General features: G+C 43.2%; 1 protein-coding gene across 10 annotated transcripts in view; it reads left to right on the forward strand.

Moving 5' to 3' along the window:
• The window catches only part of LOC128335629 (uncharacterized), a 32,899-nt gene that overhangs the window by 3,504 nt on the left and 13,964 nt on the right, over nt 1-15,431 (forward strand). For 5 of the 10 annotated variants that reach the window (XR_008311672.1, XR_008311673.1, XM_053274273.1 and 2 more), the window contains exons 1-2: nt 6,617-6,858; nt 14,978-15,095. Coding sequence is in view for 6 of the 10 variants with exons in the window: in XM_053274218.1 (XP_053130193.1) it covers nt 15,007-15,095 (89 nt within the window). In the remaining 4 variants the exon portion in view is untranslated. Of the gene's footprint in view, nt 1-6,616; nt 6,863-7,059; nt 7,255-14,977; nt 15,096-15,431 lie in introns of those variants that run through there. The other 5 variants (XM_053274237.1, XM_053274255.1, XM_053274228.1 and 2 more) reach the window with 4 other exon arrangements.

Consider the following 15,431-nt stretch of genomic DNA (forward strand, 5'->3'; position numbering starts at 1 on the left):
TTGCCTTGCCCAGCTCTGAAAAAGCACTTAAACAGTCTGCTGCTTTCCTTCACATTCAATAGGGCTAAGTTTTCCTTCTAGAATCTATTATGCAAGGGACTAGTAAGTCACATTATAACTGTAGCGTTATTTAATTTTAGCAATGAATAATAACTAGTCAATAGATAATAGTAATATCACTAAATAATACATTAGCAATTTATTGTGACTGTCTATTTATTAATTTAGTAATGTGACACGAAACCTGTAAAGCAAAATAGGATTTTCCTCTCTCCAGTTTGCCAGTGAAGACAGGATAGGAGTGATAGCGGTGATGGAGTCCATCAGCTTCCGGCTCAGCATCTTCTACAAGCAGCAGATGCCAGTGAATGAAAAGAGGCCATACAGCAGCAGAGCTAGCATTGTACAGTAGATGAGGCTATTCCCATTTCCTCCACGAAGGGCAGCCACAAAGCCGCAAGCCCAGGTAGCCAAGAGGATGTCGGTGGTGGCAAAGCAATGGCTCCGGTCCAGGGCCATTCCCATTGTCATAATCATTCTGAAGCATCTGGCACACTTCAGTTTTTGCTTTATTCTTTCCCTGCCCCTTGAACTGGTCAGGAAATAGAATGCAGTATCAGCAAAATATTGCACCCACACTTGCACCAATTGGGTCATTGTGCTCGTGCAACATCTAATACTATCTGTTTCTGGAAAAGGTGGAAATGTTACAGTCCTTATGGACACATAACCATAGCAGCTGTGGCGAGGGCAAGATACTGGCAGATTCGGGATAACCCGCAGATATGTCAGTTTCACAAACAACTAAAGGGGGGGGAGCTAAGGGGGCAAAAAACCCCTCCCAAACTGCCACGGTATAACTTGATGGAACTAAGGTTTGCAGTTAACAAATAACGGGGCAGAATTAATGGAACTCAGTGACAAGAAGTGGGGTGGGGGGAGGAAGGCTTGAACAAAAAGAGTGGGAAATTTCTGAACTTGAAGAATACTCCCTCACCTCAAGACAGTCAAACCCCTTCTGCTTCTGAGGGGGAAAGGTGCCTAAAACTCACCAGGTGCAGGCTCAGGTCACACACACGCACACACACACACACATACCCCTACCTGAGATATCTGCAACATTTTGTTGTGGGTCCATACTTGTTAAGAGAGTTAACAAAACATATGGGGTCAGCACTGAAATGAACAAAGATGTGGGAGGCTCAGAAATGCCATAGCTGGGGCTGGACACATCAGCATTGCTGGGTTGGGAAACTAGTGTTGTGTAGTGGTTGGAATGTCTCAGACTAGGAGCGGGGATATGGTTTTTCTTTGGTAGAATACCTGAGTTCAAATCCTCACTTGCTCATGAAGCTCACTGGATGATCCTGGGCCAGTCAGCTAACCTGCCTCATAGGGTGGTTGTGACAATAAAATTGGAAAGGGAGAACATTGTATACTGCAGTTAACTCATTGGAGAAAAGGCAGGATAGAAATGTAACCTAAACTTGGAAGAGTAGTAAACAGGTTTGGGGTCAGAACAGATGGACAGATCTAGAAAGAGTTAACAGACAGGTTAATAACAGAGGCTGGGATCTGGGGCTGAGTTAGTGTTAAGTGTGATCCTTTGCTGATTCCTGCCTAGGCTAGCTCTTTCTTTCTAGAGTCCTTCTTATCAAGCATTCTGAATAACAAGTAGGCGATCAGTATCTAGGACACTCTCCCATTGCAGGAAGGGAGCCATCCTGTCTGCCTGGAGATGCTTCGCCACTGACACAAACCTATCAACACATCAAAGGGTCTGGTGAGCACCCATTTCCTGCCTTCCTGCAGCAGTCCCTTAGATGAGGTCACTGAAAAGGGGGGAGGCACTGATGAAGGAGAGAAGGTGGGTTGGCCTGGGGCATTGAGAGGCATTAACCGGCCTTTGGTATCTCAAGCCAAATGCCTTTTCCTGGGGAAAGTTTCCCTCCCTATGTGCAAGGCAGAGCCGAAAGACAGTCTCAAATGCTAACTGGGAACAACAGGAAGCACCAGAAATGTGTACTCTGTCCTCATACACCCACCCATTCCTTAAGGTGTGTAACTCTTCGAGGAGATGAGTCCTGCCTGGAATTAACCAATGATGTGATTAGCCGTCTGAGTCAGACATATTTTATCTAACTATAGAAATATCTGTCTGTGGGCAACACCCGCCTCACCTCACAAGGGTTCCATGTGTCATATCTGGAGTTGGATCTCCCTAGATTCATTGGCCCCTAATTTCATTATTCATCCCACTCCTGATTTGGTGTCATTCTGACAGTGCGACACAACGCTCTCTTGGATCTCTGTCAGTTTCTGCTTATCGCTTTTTTATTGTCTCTCCCAGTCCCTAACAATGGGGGGTATTGTGGAATAATATTTCTTCCTAGGTCAGTCTAGCCTTGGTTGCACTGGTCCTACTACTACACTTTCTTTTATGGTTCCTTTTATTTTCATAGTGTACTGGGTTTTCACATTAATAATGTGATTTCCAAAAGATAAGACAACTACATGCTGGCACCAATGGGAATTTCCCCCCTTATTTGGCAGTTGCAGGTGGACAATCCTGAGCAAGATCATGGTGGGGTTAATACCCATCTCCCGCGGCTGTGGTTCAGTCAATGAGACCCCCAATCTGGCTGCTGTTTAACATATTGTTTTAAAACATGTTCTTGCAAAGTTCATACTTAAAGTAATGTCTAGTCTAGTGGTGGCCAGCTTGAAGTTCCCCAGCTTTTGCCCAACATCTCCAGCTTCAATTTATGTTGTTGTAGTCCACCAAGAGCTAGAGGGCTTCAGATTGGCCAACTCTCATCTAGTCTACACCAGGCCTGCTCAACTTTGGCCCCCCTAGCTGTTTTTGAACTACAACTCCCATAGTCCCCAGCCACAGTGGCCAATAGCCAGGGATTATGGGAATTGTAGGCTAGCATCTGCAGGAGTGCCAATGCTGAGCAGCCCTGGTCTACATACCATCATTGCTGAAATCTTACAAAACTTATACAAGATCAAGGAAAATCAATAAGTACTCCATTTTCTTTCCACATCCATGACTATATTTACAAATCTGTATTAACATAATTCTTCCAATTTCTCCTACACAGTGGGTTTTTCCTCTCAGTGGGTTATCATCTCCTAAAACCCACATCTGTGATTATAATGTCTCTGAAAAAACAACAGAAACATTGTGGCACCTTAAGAGTCTTGTGGTACCTTAAAGACTAACATATTTACTGCATTTTTGTGGACTAGAATGTACTACGTCAGATATGGGCTCTAGTCCATGAAAGCTTAAGCCACAATAAATCTGTTAGTCTTTAAGATGCCACCCAATTCTCTGCTGTTTTTGCTGCAACAGACTAACACAGTTAGCCCTTTGGCATTTATGGTTGGAGGCATCTACCATAGGCACATTTCACTGTGGTGGGGGAAGCTCTGCTAGCCTTGTTGATGTCACTTCCTTAACTTCACAAGGTTTCTCTGCTCGCCTGCCTATCTGCCTCAGCTACTAAGGAGGTGGTTTAGCCTAGGTGGCAATGATGCATAGGGGTGGATTGCATTTCCTTGGGTTGAGGTTTTGATCTTCTGGTGCTACTAAGCAATGGAATTGTGGTTGCTTCCGCTGAAAACGGAAAGTTTTCCTTTGAGTGTGTAATATCCATGGCATATGCCTCAATTCTGCTCTGCAGCTGTTGTCTCTAGAGCTCTGGGCAAATGAGAAATCTCTTTGCTTGCACAATAACAACTTATCTGATTTACCCCACAATCAGACTAATCTGAATAATAGTTGCTTCAATATTTTATTAACAGATTGCAGGGAGGCTTCATGGCTACAGCAACACCAATTGTTGGTTTATTCATCACAGATTTATTCCTTGTGAAGCAAAATGGATTGACCTGAACCCAGGTTCCCTCAAAATCCATGTCCCCTCCAAAGTGCAAGTCTGGACATTTTAGTTACAACTGTGATGGACCACCCTGAGGCTCACAGAGCTCTTAGCTATGAGTCCAAGGGAGAATATTTGTGGAAATTAACATAGTTAGTGGTGGAAAGAAAGACCTGGAGGTTAATATGTCATGTTGATTCAACAGTGTGGACATTAATATATAACAGCAAGTTGAGGTGAATCCCAGTGTGCATTTAAACAAAGGGCAGAAGTATTCAAATTTATATTATTATTTAAAGCAACCCTATTGGAGAATTCTAACAAGAGGCTAAGAAACTGGAATTAATTCACCATCTGATCAATACAGTAGGCTATTGCCCAAGAATTTATTCCATAATGAATCAGTTAGTCTAAGTTGCTAAATTGCAACATACATTATTTTTTTCTGTTACTCTTCCCAAAATTATCTCAAATGAAGTGTTTCTCTTCAACCCTCCTGCAACATTTGCATTCCTGGATGGGCTGTTAATCTTGGACCTGGTTCAACACACCTTCATTTATTAACTCCTGCTCCAAACCAGCAAGGGAGACTCACATATGCAAGCAGCTTCCCGAATGCACAGTCAAAGTGGATGCAGAGGCACATCTGTAGGTGGATCTGGTGATTTCTTGCACAGCATAGAACATTTTTTCTATTATCAATTTAAATTATATGAATTACAACTTGCAACAACAACAAGAAGAAGAAGCCATTATGTGAATTACAACTTGATTATAGGAAGCGACCTTATACTGAGTCAGACCATTGGTCCATCTAGCTCAATATTGTCTACACAGACTGGCAGCAGCTTCTCCAAGGTTGTAGGCAGGAGTCCCTCTCAGCCCTATCTTGGAGATGCCAGGGAGGGAACTCAGAACCTTCTCTTCCCAGAGCCACCCCATCCCCTGAGGGGAATCTCTTACAGCACTCACATGTAATCTCCCATTCAAATACAAAGCAGAGTGGACTCTGCTTAGCAAAGGGGACAATGCATGTTTGCTACCACAAGACCAGATCTCCTCCTCATGACCCACTCACAGAAAAATCCCCTCCTCTCTTCCAGTGATGTAGTTGCAAATTCAGAAGTGCAGGCACTCTCAATGACAGCCCCCATGCCATGCCATATATAGAGCTGATGTGACTTGCCAAAAAGCTCCAGTTTTGTCATTAAAAAGTCAGACTGGAATTTGCTAAAATGCATATTGACAAGCCACAATGCTTCTGGGAGAATGTCCTTTGGACAGATGAGACAAAACTGGAGCTTTTTGGCAAGTCACATCAGCTCTATGTCCACAGATGAAAAAATGAAGCTTTCAAAGAAAAGAACACCATACCTACTGTGAAACATGGAGGAGGCTCAGTTATGTTTTGGGGCTGCTTTGCTGCATCTGGCATGGGGTGCCATGAGTCTGTGCAGGGAACAATGAAATCTCAAGACTATCAAGACATTCTAGAGCGAAATGTACTACCCATTGTCAGAAAGCTCTGTCGCAGTTACAAGTCATGGATCCTCCAACAGGATAATGACCCAAAACACACAGCTAAAAGCACCCAAGAATAGCTAAGGACAAAACATTGGACTATTCTGAAGTGTCCTTCTATGAGCCCTGATTTGAATCCTATCAAACATCTATGGAAAGAACTGAAACATGCAGTCTGGAGAAGGCACCCTTCAGACCTGACACAGCTGGAGCAGTTTGCTCAGGAAGAGTGGGCCAAACTACCCGTTGACAGGTGCAGAAGTCTCATTGAGAGCTACAGGAATCGCTTGTTTGCAGTGATTGCCTCTAAAGGTTGTGCAACAAAACATTAGGTTAAGGGTCCCATCATTTTTGTCCATGCCATTTTCATTTGTGTTATTATTTGAAATATTCTGTTGCAACAAAACTCTAAAGCAAAGTCTGATTTTTGTTAAACGTGCAATAAACAATGATGGGTGCCAATTACGTTTGTCAGTTTCAAGTTATTTCAGAGACAATTGTGGGTTCTTCTTTTTTTCGTGGAGGGGTACCAAAACATTTGTCCACGTGTGTATACAACCTGATCCTATGTACCTTTACTTGGAAATAAACTCCATTTATTTAATCCCAAGTAAGTGCATAGGCCTGCATCCTTAGTGCCATAGAATTGGTACATAATAATGTCAGAGTACAGAAAGTCCAGTAAAAGATACAGCTGGAATATATTATTAAGCAATAAATAATCCAAAGCTTTAAAAAGGTGAAGGTCTCATCTGAGTTCTAAACATCTTATCTGTTGCTTAATACATTTCAGTTGGCAGTTGGTACTGGACTTCTTCACTAGTCCGGGCTGATTGGGTGTTCACTTTTTGTTGTACTGCAGAAAATTAATAACTGGACAAAAGAGCTATCACCCAATTCAAAGATACAGCTGGATGCCAAAAACATGTGCCAGTGATCAGCAACTGAAGTCAGTGGGGATGGCAGAAGATTGCTCAGCAATGAGCTGCACTTTCAATTAGATATCTCTTCTGGACTCCTTCCCACCACTCCCCTATGCTGCCCTCTCCCGTGCCCTCATATCGATGTTGCTTTTGTAGGAATTAGCCATAGCTCCTCTGGGATAGGATCATGTTCACACCAGCTGTGTCCTTGCTCCAGAGGAATGAGATTAAGCTGTGTGAGAGGCTTTCACCAGATCACACCAGAGACCTGCTACACCTGCTCCCACCAGAGGAGAGGGGAGGAGAGTTACTATCCCACTCAAAGCTGCCATCAGTTGGCCTTCTGGACTTAAAGCATTCCTGACTGCAAACAGAGAAGGAACTATGACAATGCAGTGGCTGCATCTTCCAACCTGTAAAGTCTACTGACTTTGTCATTATGGATTTTGCCATTCTTTAGTGGATATCGCTGAGTCACTCTTTTGAATTCTTCTCATTGGGCGGATTCACAGGACCAGCTGCAAGTCAGTAAGAACTCTGGGAGAGGCAACTGGAGGTTTCTGCTGCGCATGTGTGAAAGGAATTTAAATGCAATCCAGTCTGGTTAAGGCTTTGTTGATATTGATTATTAATACTGTAATGTCATCTTAAAAAAGAAAGCCTAGTGGAACTGGAAAATGGCGGGGGGGAGCTCTAGAATAGCTTTAGAGTTGACCTAGAGAGCAACCAGGTTGTAAAAGTATCTGCTGAGCTGTGAAGCAATAGATTTTCTTTTCTTTTCCCCATAATCTCCTTGCATTGTGGTGTAACATTTTGGCAAGCCAGGCAGGAGGGTGAATTTAACAGACGTCACCCCAAGAGACCATCCAGTTCTGGAGGATGGAATACTACAAGGGAGAATTTTTGAAGACCATAATACAGTAAGAGGGGCCTTTTAAAGAACCTCTCGGGCAAGAGGTATAATGGATGGTAATGATTTAGAATGCCTGCTTATGGAGATGGAAGGACTTCTGTATCAACTGCAGTGTGCAGTCAAGTTGGTGTCGACTCCTGGCGCCCACAGAGCCCTGTGGTTTTCTTTGGTAGAATACAGGAGGGATTTACCAATGCCACCTCCCATGCAGTATGAGATGATGCCTGTCAGAATATTCCTGTATCGCTGCCACCCGATATAGGAGTTTCCCATAGTCTGAGAAACATACCAGCGGGGATTTGAACTGGCAACCTCTGGCTTGCTAGTCAAGTCATCATCATCATTATGATTATGATGATTATTATTTTATTACATTTATATCCTGCTCTTCCTCCAAGGAGCCCAGGGTGGTGTACTACATACTTGAGTTTCTCTTTCACAACAACTCTGTGAAGTAGGTTAGGCTGAGAGAGACATGACTGGCCCAGAGTTGCCCAGCTAGTTTCATGGCTGAATGGGGATTTGAACTCGGGTCTCCCCGGTCCTAGTCCAGCACTCTAACCACTACACCACGCTGGCTCTCCCCACTGCACCATTAGGTGGGAAGAGCAGTTAAAAGAAGTGTGTGTCTCCAGGGGTGTAGCTATAATTGAGCAGATGGCTTCAGAGAACCCGGGCCTCCAGCTCCTGAGGGCCCCACAGCTCCACCTCTCCCTATTTTCTCCATTATCTCCCTCATTCTGAGGGGCTGGAGTGGAGTGGAGTGAACACAGGCCCCCTCTCCCCTAGCTATGCCCCTGTGTGACTCCTTGGACTTTCTGGGCCAAATCATTCTAAGATTGCAACCAAGAGCCATTTTGCAAAACTCAAATATGTAGTGCAACATTTGAATAGTGCTGAACAAAGAATTAGAAGAAGAGGGATAGCTAGGGATGTGCGAACTTTGGAAAGGCAAACCACTGGTTGCTTTCAGCTCGAAACCATGATTTCTCAGATTCGGATGTAATGAAGTTCCAACCTCTGCCCCATTTAATTCCGGTTTTGTGTTCTGTCTGAATTTGGCCATATGAGATCCTGCCACCAGGAAAGGGATGTAACAGGTCTGTATTTATCTTTGTTAAAAGCAGTGCAAGAACCCCAAGAGACACCCCAGGATTTCCTAGTCCGACTAATGGCTTTGAGACAAAAACATTCTGTTTGCCTCACAGGAGGCAAACCCTGACTTAAAGTATGACCCTACCCTTGTACAAAACGTTACTCTACTCCTTCCTAACAAGACTTAAGAGTGACATCCTCATTTAAAGGATAGCCAGATCACTGATGACCTTTTATTTGAAAACCTGAACAAGGTTGTCAACAAAGAATGAGAAAATAACCAGAAAAGGCCCATGCTATGACTGGAATAATTCTAACTATGAAACCCCTACATCTAGAATCTGAGCCTGAGGGGAGTGTGGTATTGCCACGCAAGCAAAAGAGCAATTCCTTGCTGAATCAGATGAAGGAACTGAAAGCCAGCCGTGAAGAAATTAAAGAGGTTAAAGCTGAAGTCAATTTTTTAAAACAAGCTGTTTCGAGTGCCAGCTGATATGCAAACTATGGGAATATAAGTGATAGCCAGTATCAAAGAAAGGGTTGCAGAACTTGCCAACAGACTGGACAAGGGGACACATGCAATAATGGTTTCCAATGTAGAAGTGAAGAAGAACACTACCAGTCAGGGTGTTGTGCCAGAACGTTATCTCAGAAAAAGACTCAGGCAAGAAATGGCAGGAGGTTACTCCAAGGGGACCAGGAGTGACGACTCAAACAGCATGGTCCCAAAATCGGAACAAGCACATGACCAGGACCCTGTACAGCTGGATGTGGCGGGAGCTACTTATGCCTGTCATCTCACCCCTAAGCAGAAAGCCAGAATGGACCACTTGATTGGAAAGAAATGTATTATTTGGTGCTTCCTCAACCAAGTCAATGCTCCAGCTTTGTGGTATATGGGGGCACAAGTGTCCATGGTGTCTAGCCAGTTGGCAAAAGATAATCTTCTAGGAATACCCCTGAGAGCTGCTAGAAAGACAGTGAACTGGAACTGAAAGCAGTCAATACCCTGTGATCTTGCCTCACAAACCTTTTGGAGTTCTTTGAGAATGTCAACAAGTGTGTGGATAAAGGTGATCCAGTTGACATAGTATACCTGGACTTCCAAAAAGCTTTTGACAAAGTCTTGAGAAAACGTAGCAGTCATGGGATAAGGGGACAAGTACATGTGTGGATTGCTAACTGGTTGAAGGACAGGAAACAGAGAGTAGGGATAAACTGAGAGTTTTCACATTGGAGGGAAGTAAAAAGTGGGGTCCCCCAGGGATCTGTACTGGGACCAGTGCTTTTTAATTTATTCATAAATGATATAGAAGTAGGGGTAAGCAGCGAGGTGGCCAGATTTGCAGATGATACCAAACTCTTTTGGGTAGTGAAATCCAAAAGGGATTGTGAGCAGCTCCAAAAGGATCTCTCCAAACTGGGGGAGTGGGCGACAAAGTGGCAAATGCGGTTCAGTGTTGGCAAGTGTAAGGTGATGCACTTTGGGATGAAAAACCCCAACTTCAAGTATACGCTGATGGGATCTGAGCTGTTGGTGACTGACCAGGAGAGGGATCTTGGGGTCATGGTGGACAGCTTGTTGAAAATGTTGACTCAATGCGCGGCAGCTGTGAAAAAGGCCAATTCCATGCTAGGGATCATTAGGAAGGGGATTGGAAATAAAACGGCGAATATTATAATGCCCTTATACAAAACTATGGTGTGACCACACCTGGAGTACTGCGTACAATTCTGGTCACCACATCTAAAAAAGGACATTGTAGAACTGGAAAAGGTGCAGAGGAGGGCAACCAAGATGATCAGGGTCCTAGAGCACCTTTCTTATGAGGCAAGGCTACAACACCTGGGGCTATTTAGTTTAGAAAAAAGACGACTGCGGGGAGACATGATAGAGGTCTATAAAAGCATGCATGGTGTGGAGAAAGTGGATAGAGAGAAATTCTTCTCCCTCTCACATAACACTAGAACCATGGGCCATCCCATGAAATTGATTGCATGGAAATCCAGGACCAACAAACAGAAGTACTTTTTCACACAACGCATAATCAACTTGTGGAATTTTCTGTCACAGGATGTGGTGACAGCCAACAACTTGGATGGCTTTAAGATGGGTTTGGATAACTTCATGGAGGAAAGGTCTATTAATGGATACTAGTTGGAGGGCTGTAGGCCACCTGCAGCCTCAAAGGCATACTAGTTGTAGGGGAGTAACAGCAGGAGAGAGGGCATGCGCTCAACTCCTGCCTGTGGCTTCCAGCGGCATCTGGTGGGCCACTGTGTGAAACAGGATGCTGGACTAGATGGGCCTTGGGCCTGATCCAGCAGGGCTGTTCTTTTGTTCCTATGTGATGGATCAGGGCCCAGTGTCAGTTTTCTCTAGTTGATGACATCTTGACTGCTCCTATGCTTGTCAGTTCACATGAAACGGAGCATGTGATCATTGGCTACAATATTACTGAGGATGTTGTAAAATGTCATAGCAGCTGTTCAGCTAGAAAAGCATCTACATCCAATTTCCTCAGCAGAATGAAACATCCATTCCCACATGCTGACACTGGAAAAGTGGAAAATTTAGTAAACGTCATTAGAGGAAACACTTCTGGTCAATTATGTGGCCTTAAGCTTGGGAAAAGGGGTGTATGGATTTCTAAAGGAAAGACGATATATGTGAAATGTTGAGCCCATGTACAGCCTCACCAGGAAAGCCTGACTACTATATTTGAACCAGACCAAACTGCATTGTGGCTTGAGGACCTGTACTTTGAAGAAACATTGGTCTGAATACCAAGAGGAGTACCCTGCCAAGTAAACATCCCAGTTAGTAACCCCACAAAACATGATATCCTCTTAAGAGGACAAACCCCACTGGGAAAACTCTACCAGATCAAGTCTGAAACTCCAGTGGATATTCAGAGACTGAAAATATTTCAAGTAACTTCAGACTCAAGACCCAATAGCAACAGGCCTAAGCATTCTGAATCCTATCAGATGAAGGGAGAAGAAGAAAATAAGTTGTTTGAACCAGCTGTGGATCTAAGTCACCTTAAGGAAATGGCCCAAAAGATGTTGAAAGAAGAATCAGGAGCATTTTCCAGAGATGAGGGAGACCTGGGACAAATTCCCACACTGTAGATGCATATCAATCTGCATGACCAACAACCAGTTCTGAAGACCTACGTCTCAGCCCACACCTATTACATAAATAAGCAAAGGAATATGCTAACTGGGCAAAGAGGCACCTTTTACCGTGGTGATTCTCTTTATTTAGCAGGGTGAGAGTAACTGGCCCTATTCACCCCCAGCACAGTACTTCCAGTGCCTGTTGCTGGTGTCTATCTTATGTTTCGTTTTAGAATGTGAGCCCTTTGGGGACAGGGAGCCATCTTATTTATTTATTGTTTCTCTTTGTAAACTGCCCTGAGCTATTTTTGGAAGGGCGGTATAGAAATCGAAATAATAATAAATAATAATAATAAAATAATTAAAAAAAATATCTGCAAGCCCTCCTTAACAAAGGACACATTACAAAACCAAAAGCTCCATACTTATCTCCAGTAGTCTGTGTTCAGAAGAAAGGTAAGAGCCTCTGTCTCTGTGTGGACTATTGGGAATTGAAAAGGAAAACAATATCAAATAAGTAGCCCATTCCTGAATTCAGAATGTGTTTAACTGATTAGGGGGCAAAGCTTGGTTCTCTGTTTTGGACCAAGGAAAAGGACACATAACTGATCAAGGTTATCACCTGACTGCTTTCATCACTCCCTGGGGGCCATATTAGTGGGTCTGGATCCCATTTGGATTGATTAATGCACCTGCAGCCTTCCAGAGGTGTATGGAAGAATGCCTAGAAGGACGCAGGGATGACACTTGCATTCCATATCTAGACAATGTCCTAGTTTACTGTGGCACATTTGAGGAACAAGTGGCGAATGTGAGAAGGATGTTACAAGAGTTACAGAAAGATAGCATCAAACTCAAAGTTTCTAAGTGCAATCTTTTAAAAAGAGAAGTACACTATTTGGGGATGGTGGTGTCTGCTAAAGGTTACAAAATGGATCCTGCTAACACTTTGGCAGTTCGCACCCTGGCAGAACAAGCTCCAAAGACCATTGGGAGACTGGCAAACTACTAAGGTTTCTTTCTTACTATTGGAAGTATTTATTTATCATATCTTTATACTGCCTGATATGTACATCTCTAGGCAGTGTACAAAATTTCACACAATACAGTGAAAACAGTCTGATAAATTAAAAAAAAAATCCAGTTTAAAATGAATTTCAGTTAAAAGCCTGCAAAAAACAGGTGCATCATGAGGGTCTTCCTAAAGGCAACAGAGAAGGAGATGCTCTTATTTCAACATGGAGCATATTACAAAGCCCCGGTGCAGCCACAGAGAAAACCCGGTCCTGAGTCGCCACCAAACAAGCAAGAAGCAATTGTAACCGGACCTCTCCAGATTGTAATAGGCAACAGGGTTCATGACAAAGAAGACACTCTCTTAAATACCCTGGGCCCAAGCCATTAAGGGCTTTATAGATCATAGCCAGCACTTTGTATTTTGCCCAGAAACATATTGGCAGCCAGTGCAGTTCTTTTAAATTTGGCATTATATGGTCCCTTTGGGATGTCCCAAAGTCCAGTCTAGCTGCTGCAATCTGTACCAATTGTCATTTGCTGACTACATACAAAGGTAGCCCCACGTAGAGTGCATTACAGTAGTCAAGCCTGGAGATTGCCAGCATATGCATTACTGTTTTAAGGTCATTTACCCCCAGCTGATGTATCAGCCAAAGCTGATTAAAAGCGCTCCTGGACACTGCCTCAACCTGAGAAACCAGATAATGTTTTGGATCCAAGAGCACTTCCAAGCTACATACCTCATCTTTCATGGGGAGTGTAAAACCACCCAAAACAGGCAGATCTAAACCATCTCTCAAGTTCTGATCTCCTACAGTCAGTACTTCCATCTTATTTGGATTCAACTTCAATTTGTTATCCCTTATCCAGCCCATTACTGCCTCCAAGCAGGTATTTAGGGAAGTTATGCCATTTCTTGATAAGGTCAACATGGAGAAATAAATCTGGTTGTCATCAGCATATTGGTAACACCCCGCACCAAATCTCCTGATGATCTCTCCCAGCGATTTCATGTGGATGTTAAAGAGCATTGGAGACAATACGAAGCCTTGTGGAACACCACACTTTAGTTCTTTCTTTGCAGAGCAGCAGTCTCCAACCAACACCATCTGGAATTTACCTGAGAGGTAGGAACGGAACCACGGTAAAACAGTGCCACCTAATTCCTTCCTCTTCAGGCGATCCAGAAGGATACCATGGTTGATGGTATCAAAAGCCGCAGAGATATCCAAAAGGATCAACAGAGTCACACTCCCTCTGTCGTTAGCCAGTTGGAGATCATCCATCAAGCCCACCAAAGCAGTCTCAACCCCATGGCCTGCTTGAAAGCAGGTTTGAAATGGGTCTAGATAATCTGTATCATCCAAAACTGCCTGGAGCTGAGAGGCCACCATATGCTCAATCACCTTGCCCAACCATGGAAGATTATAAATGGGTCTGTAATTACAGGTGAAACTCGGAAAATTAGAATATCGTGCAAAAGTCCATTAATTTCAGTAATGCAAATTAAAAGGTGAAACTGATATATGAGACAGACTCATTACATGCAAAGCGAGATAAGTCAAGCCTTAATTTGTTAAAATTTTGATGATCATGGCGTACAGCTCATGAAAACCCCAAATCCACAATCTCAGAAAATTAGAATATTACATGGAACCAAGAAAACAAGGATTGTAGAATAGAACAATATCGGACCTCTGAAAAGTATAAGCATGCATATGTATTCAGTACTTGGTTTGGGCCCCTTTTGCAGCAATTACTGCCTCAATGCGGCGTGGCATGGATGCTATCAGCCTGTGGCACTGATGAGGTATTATGGAAGACCTCATTAGCGGCCTTCAGCAATTCTGCATTGTTTGGTCTCGTGTCTCTCATCCTTCTCTTGGCAATGCCCCATAGATTCTCTATGGGGTCAGGTCAGGCGAGTTTGCTGGCCAATCAAGCACAGTACACTGTATACTTTTCAGAGGTCCGATATTGTTCTATTCTTCAATCCTTGTCTTCTTGGTTCCATGTAATATTCTAATTTTCTGAGATTGTGGATTTGGGGTTTTCATGAGCTGTACGCCATGATCATAACAATTATAACAAATTAAGGCTTGACTTATCTCGCTTTGCATGTAATGCGTCTGTCTCATATATCAGTTTTACCTTTTAATTTGCATTACTGAAATTAATGGACTTTTGCACGATATTCTAATTTTCCGAGTTTCACCTGTAGCTAACTCCAAGGGATCCAATGCAGGTTTCTTCAAAAGTGGTCTAATAATAGGTTCCTTAAGACAACCCTGCCCTAACAGAGGAGCATTTATAATATTTATCAGACCCTCTCAGCTTATCTCATCTGATCTACCAGATGAGATAAGCCAGGTTTGGCAAGGGTCAAGAGAACGGGTAGGACGCACAGTCTGAAGCAGTTTGTCCTCTTTGATGGATATCCAAGATTTTTCTTGAATAGCTAAACCTTTTATATGACTTGTTAAATTCTCCTTTAGGATCTGACACGAATGATTCTCACAGAGTAATGAAGAAAGGGACAAAGATGGAAAGATCACAGGGATCTCCGTGCCTATATCCTCCGAACAACCAATCACTTGGACTGATCATCAACAGGTATTGAATGAGCTGACTGACCACTTAGTTAAACCTCCAGTAATGGCATACCCTTTATATTACATAAAGGGTATGTAATATAATTTAATTATATTATATTACATAGTGCATATGATAATTTTTCTCTGCTGCTGTTAGTGTTCTAGACCCATACCCAGGAACATGGAGTCGGCCTCCCTGTTGTTGATAGAGAACTGTACCAAGTCCATTATGTGGATGCATCACACATATTATGTTCCCTTTTTCACAGTGTACTGTGATAATAAGCCATTAACATATTTTTTGCTTCTTCAGTACTCTATGCCACAGCTCATCAATGGGTAGGAGAACTGGCTG

Source organism: Hemicordylus capensis, chromosome 1, assembly GCF_027244095.1.
Source record: "Hemicordylus capensis ecotype Gifberg chromosome 1, rHemCap1.1.pri, whole genome shotgun sequence".
NCBI lineage: Eukaryota > Metazoa > Chordata > Lepidosauria > Squamata > Cordylidae > Hemicordylus > Hemicordylus capensis.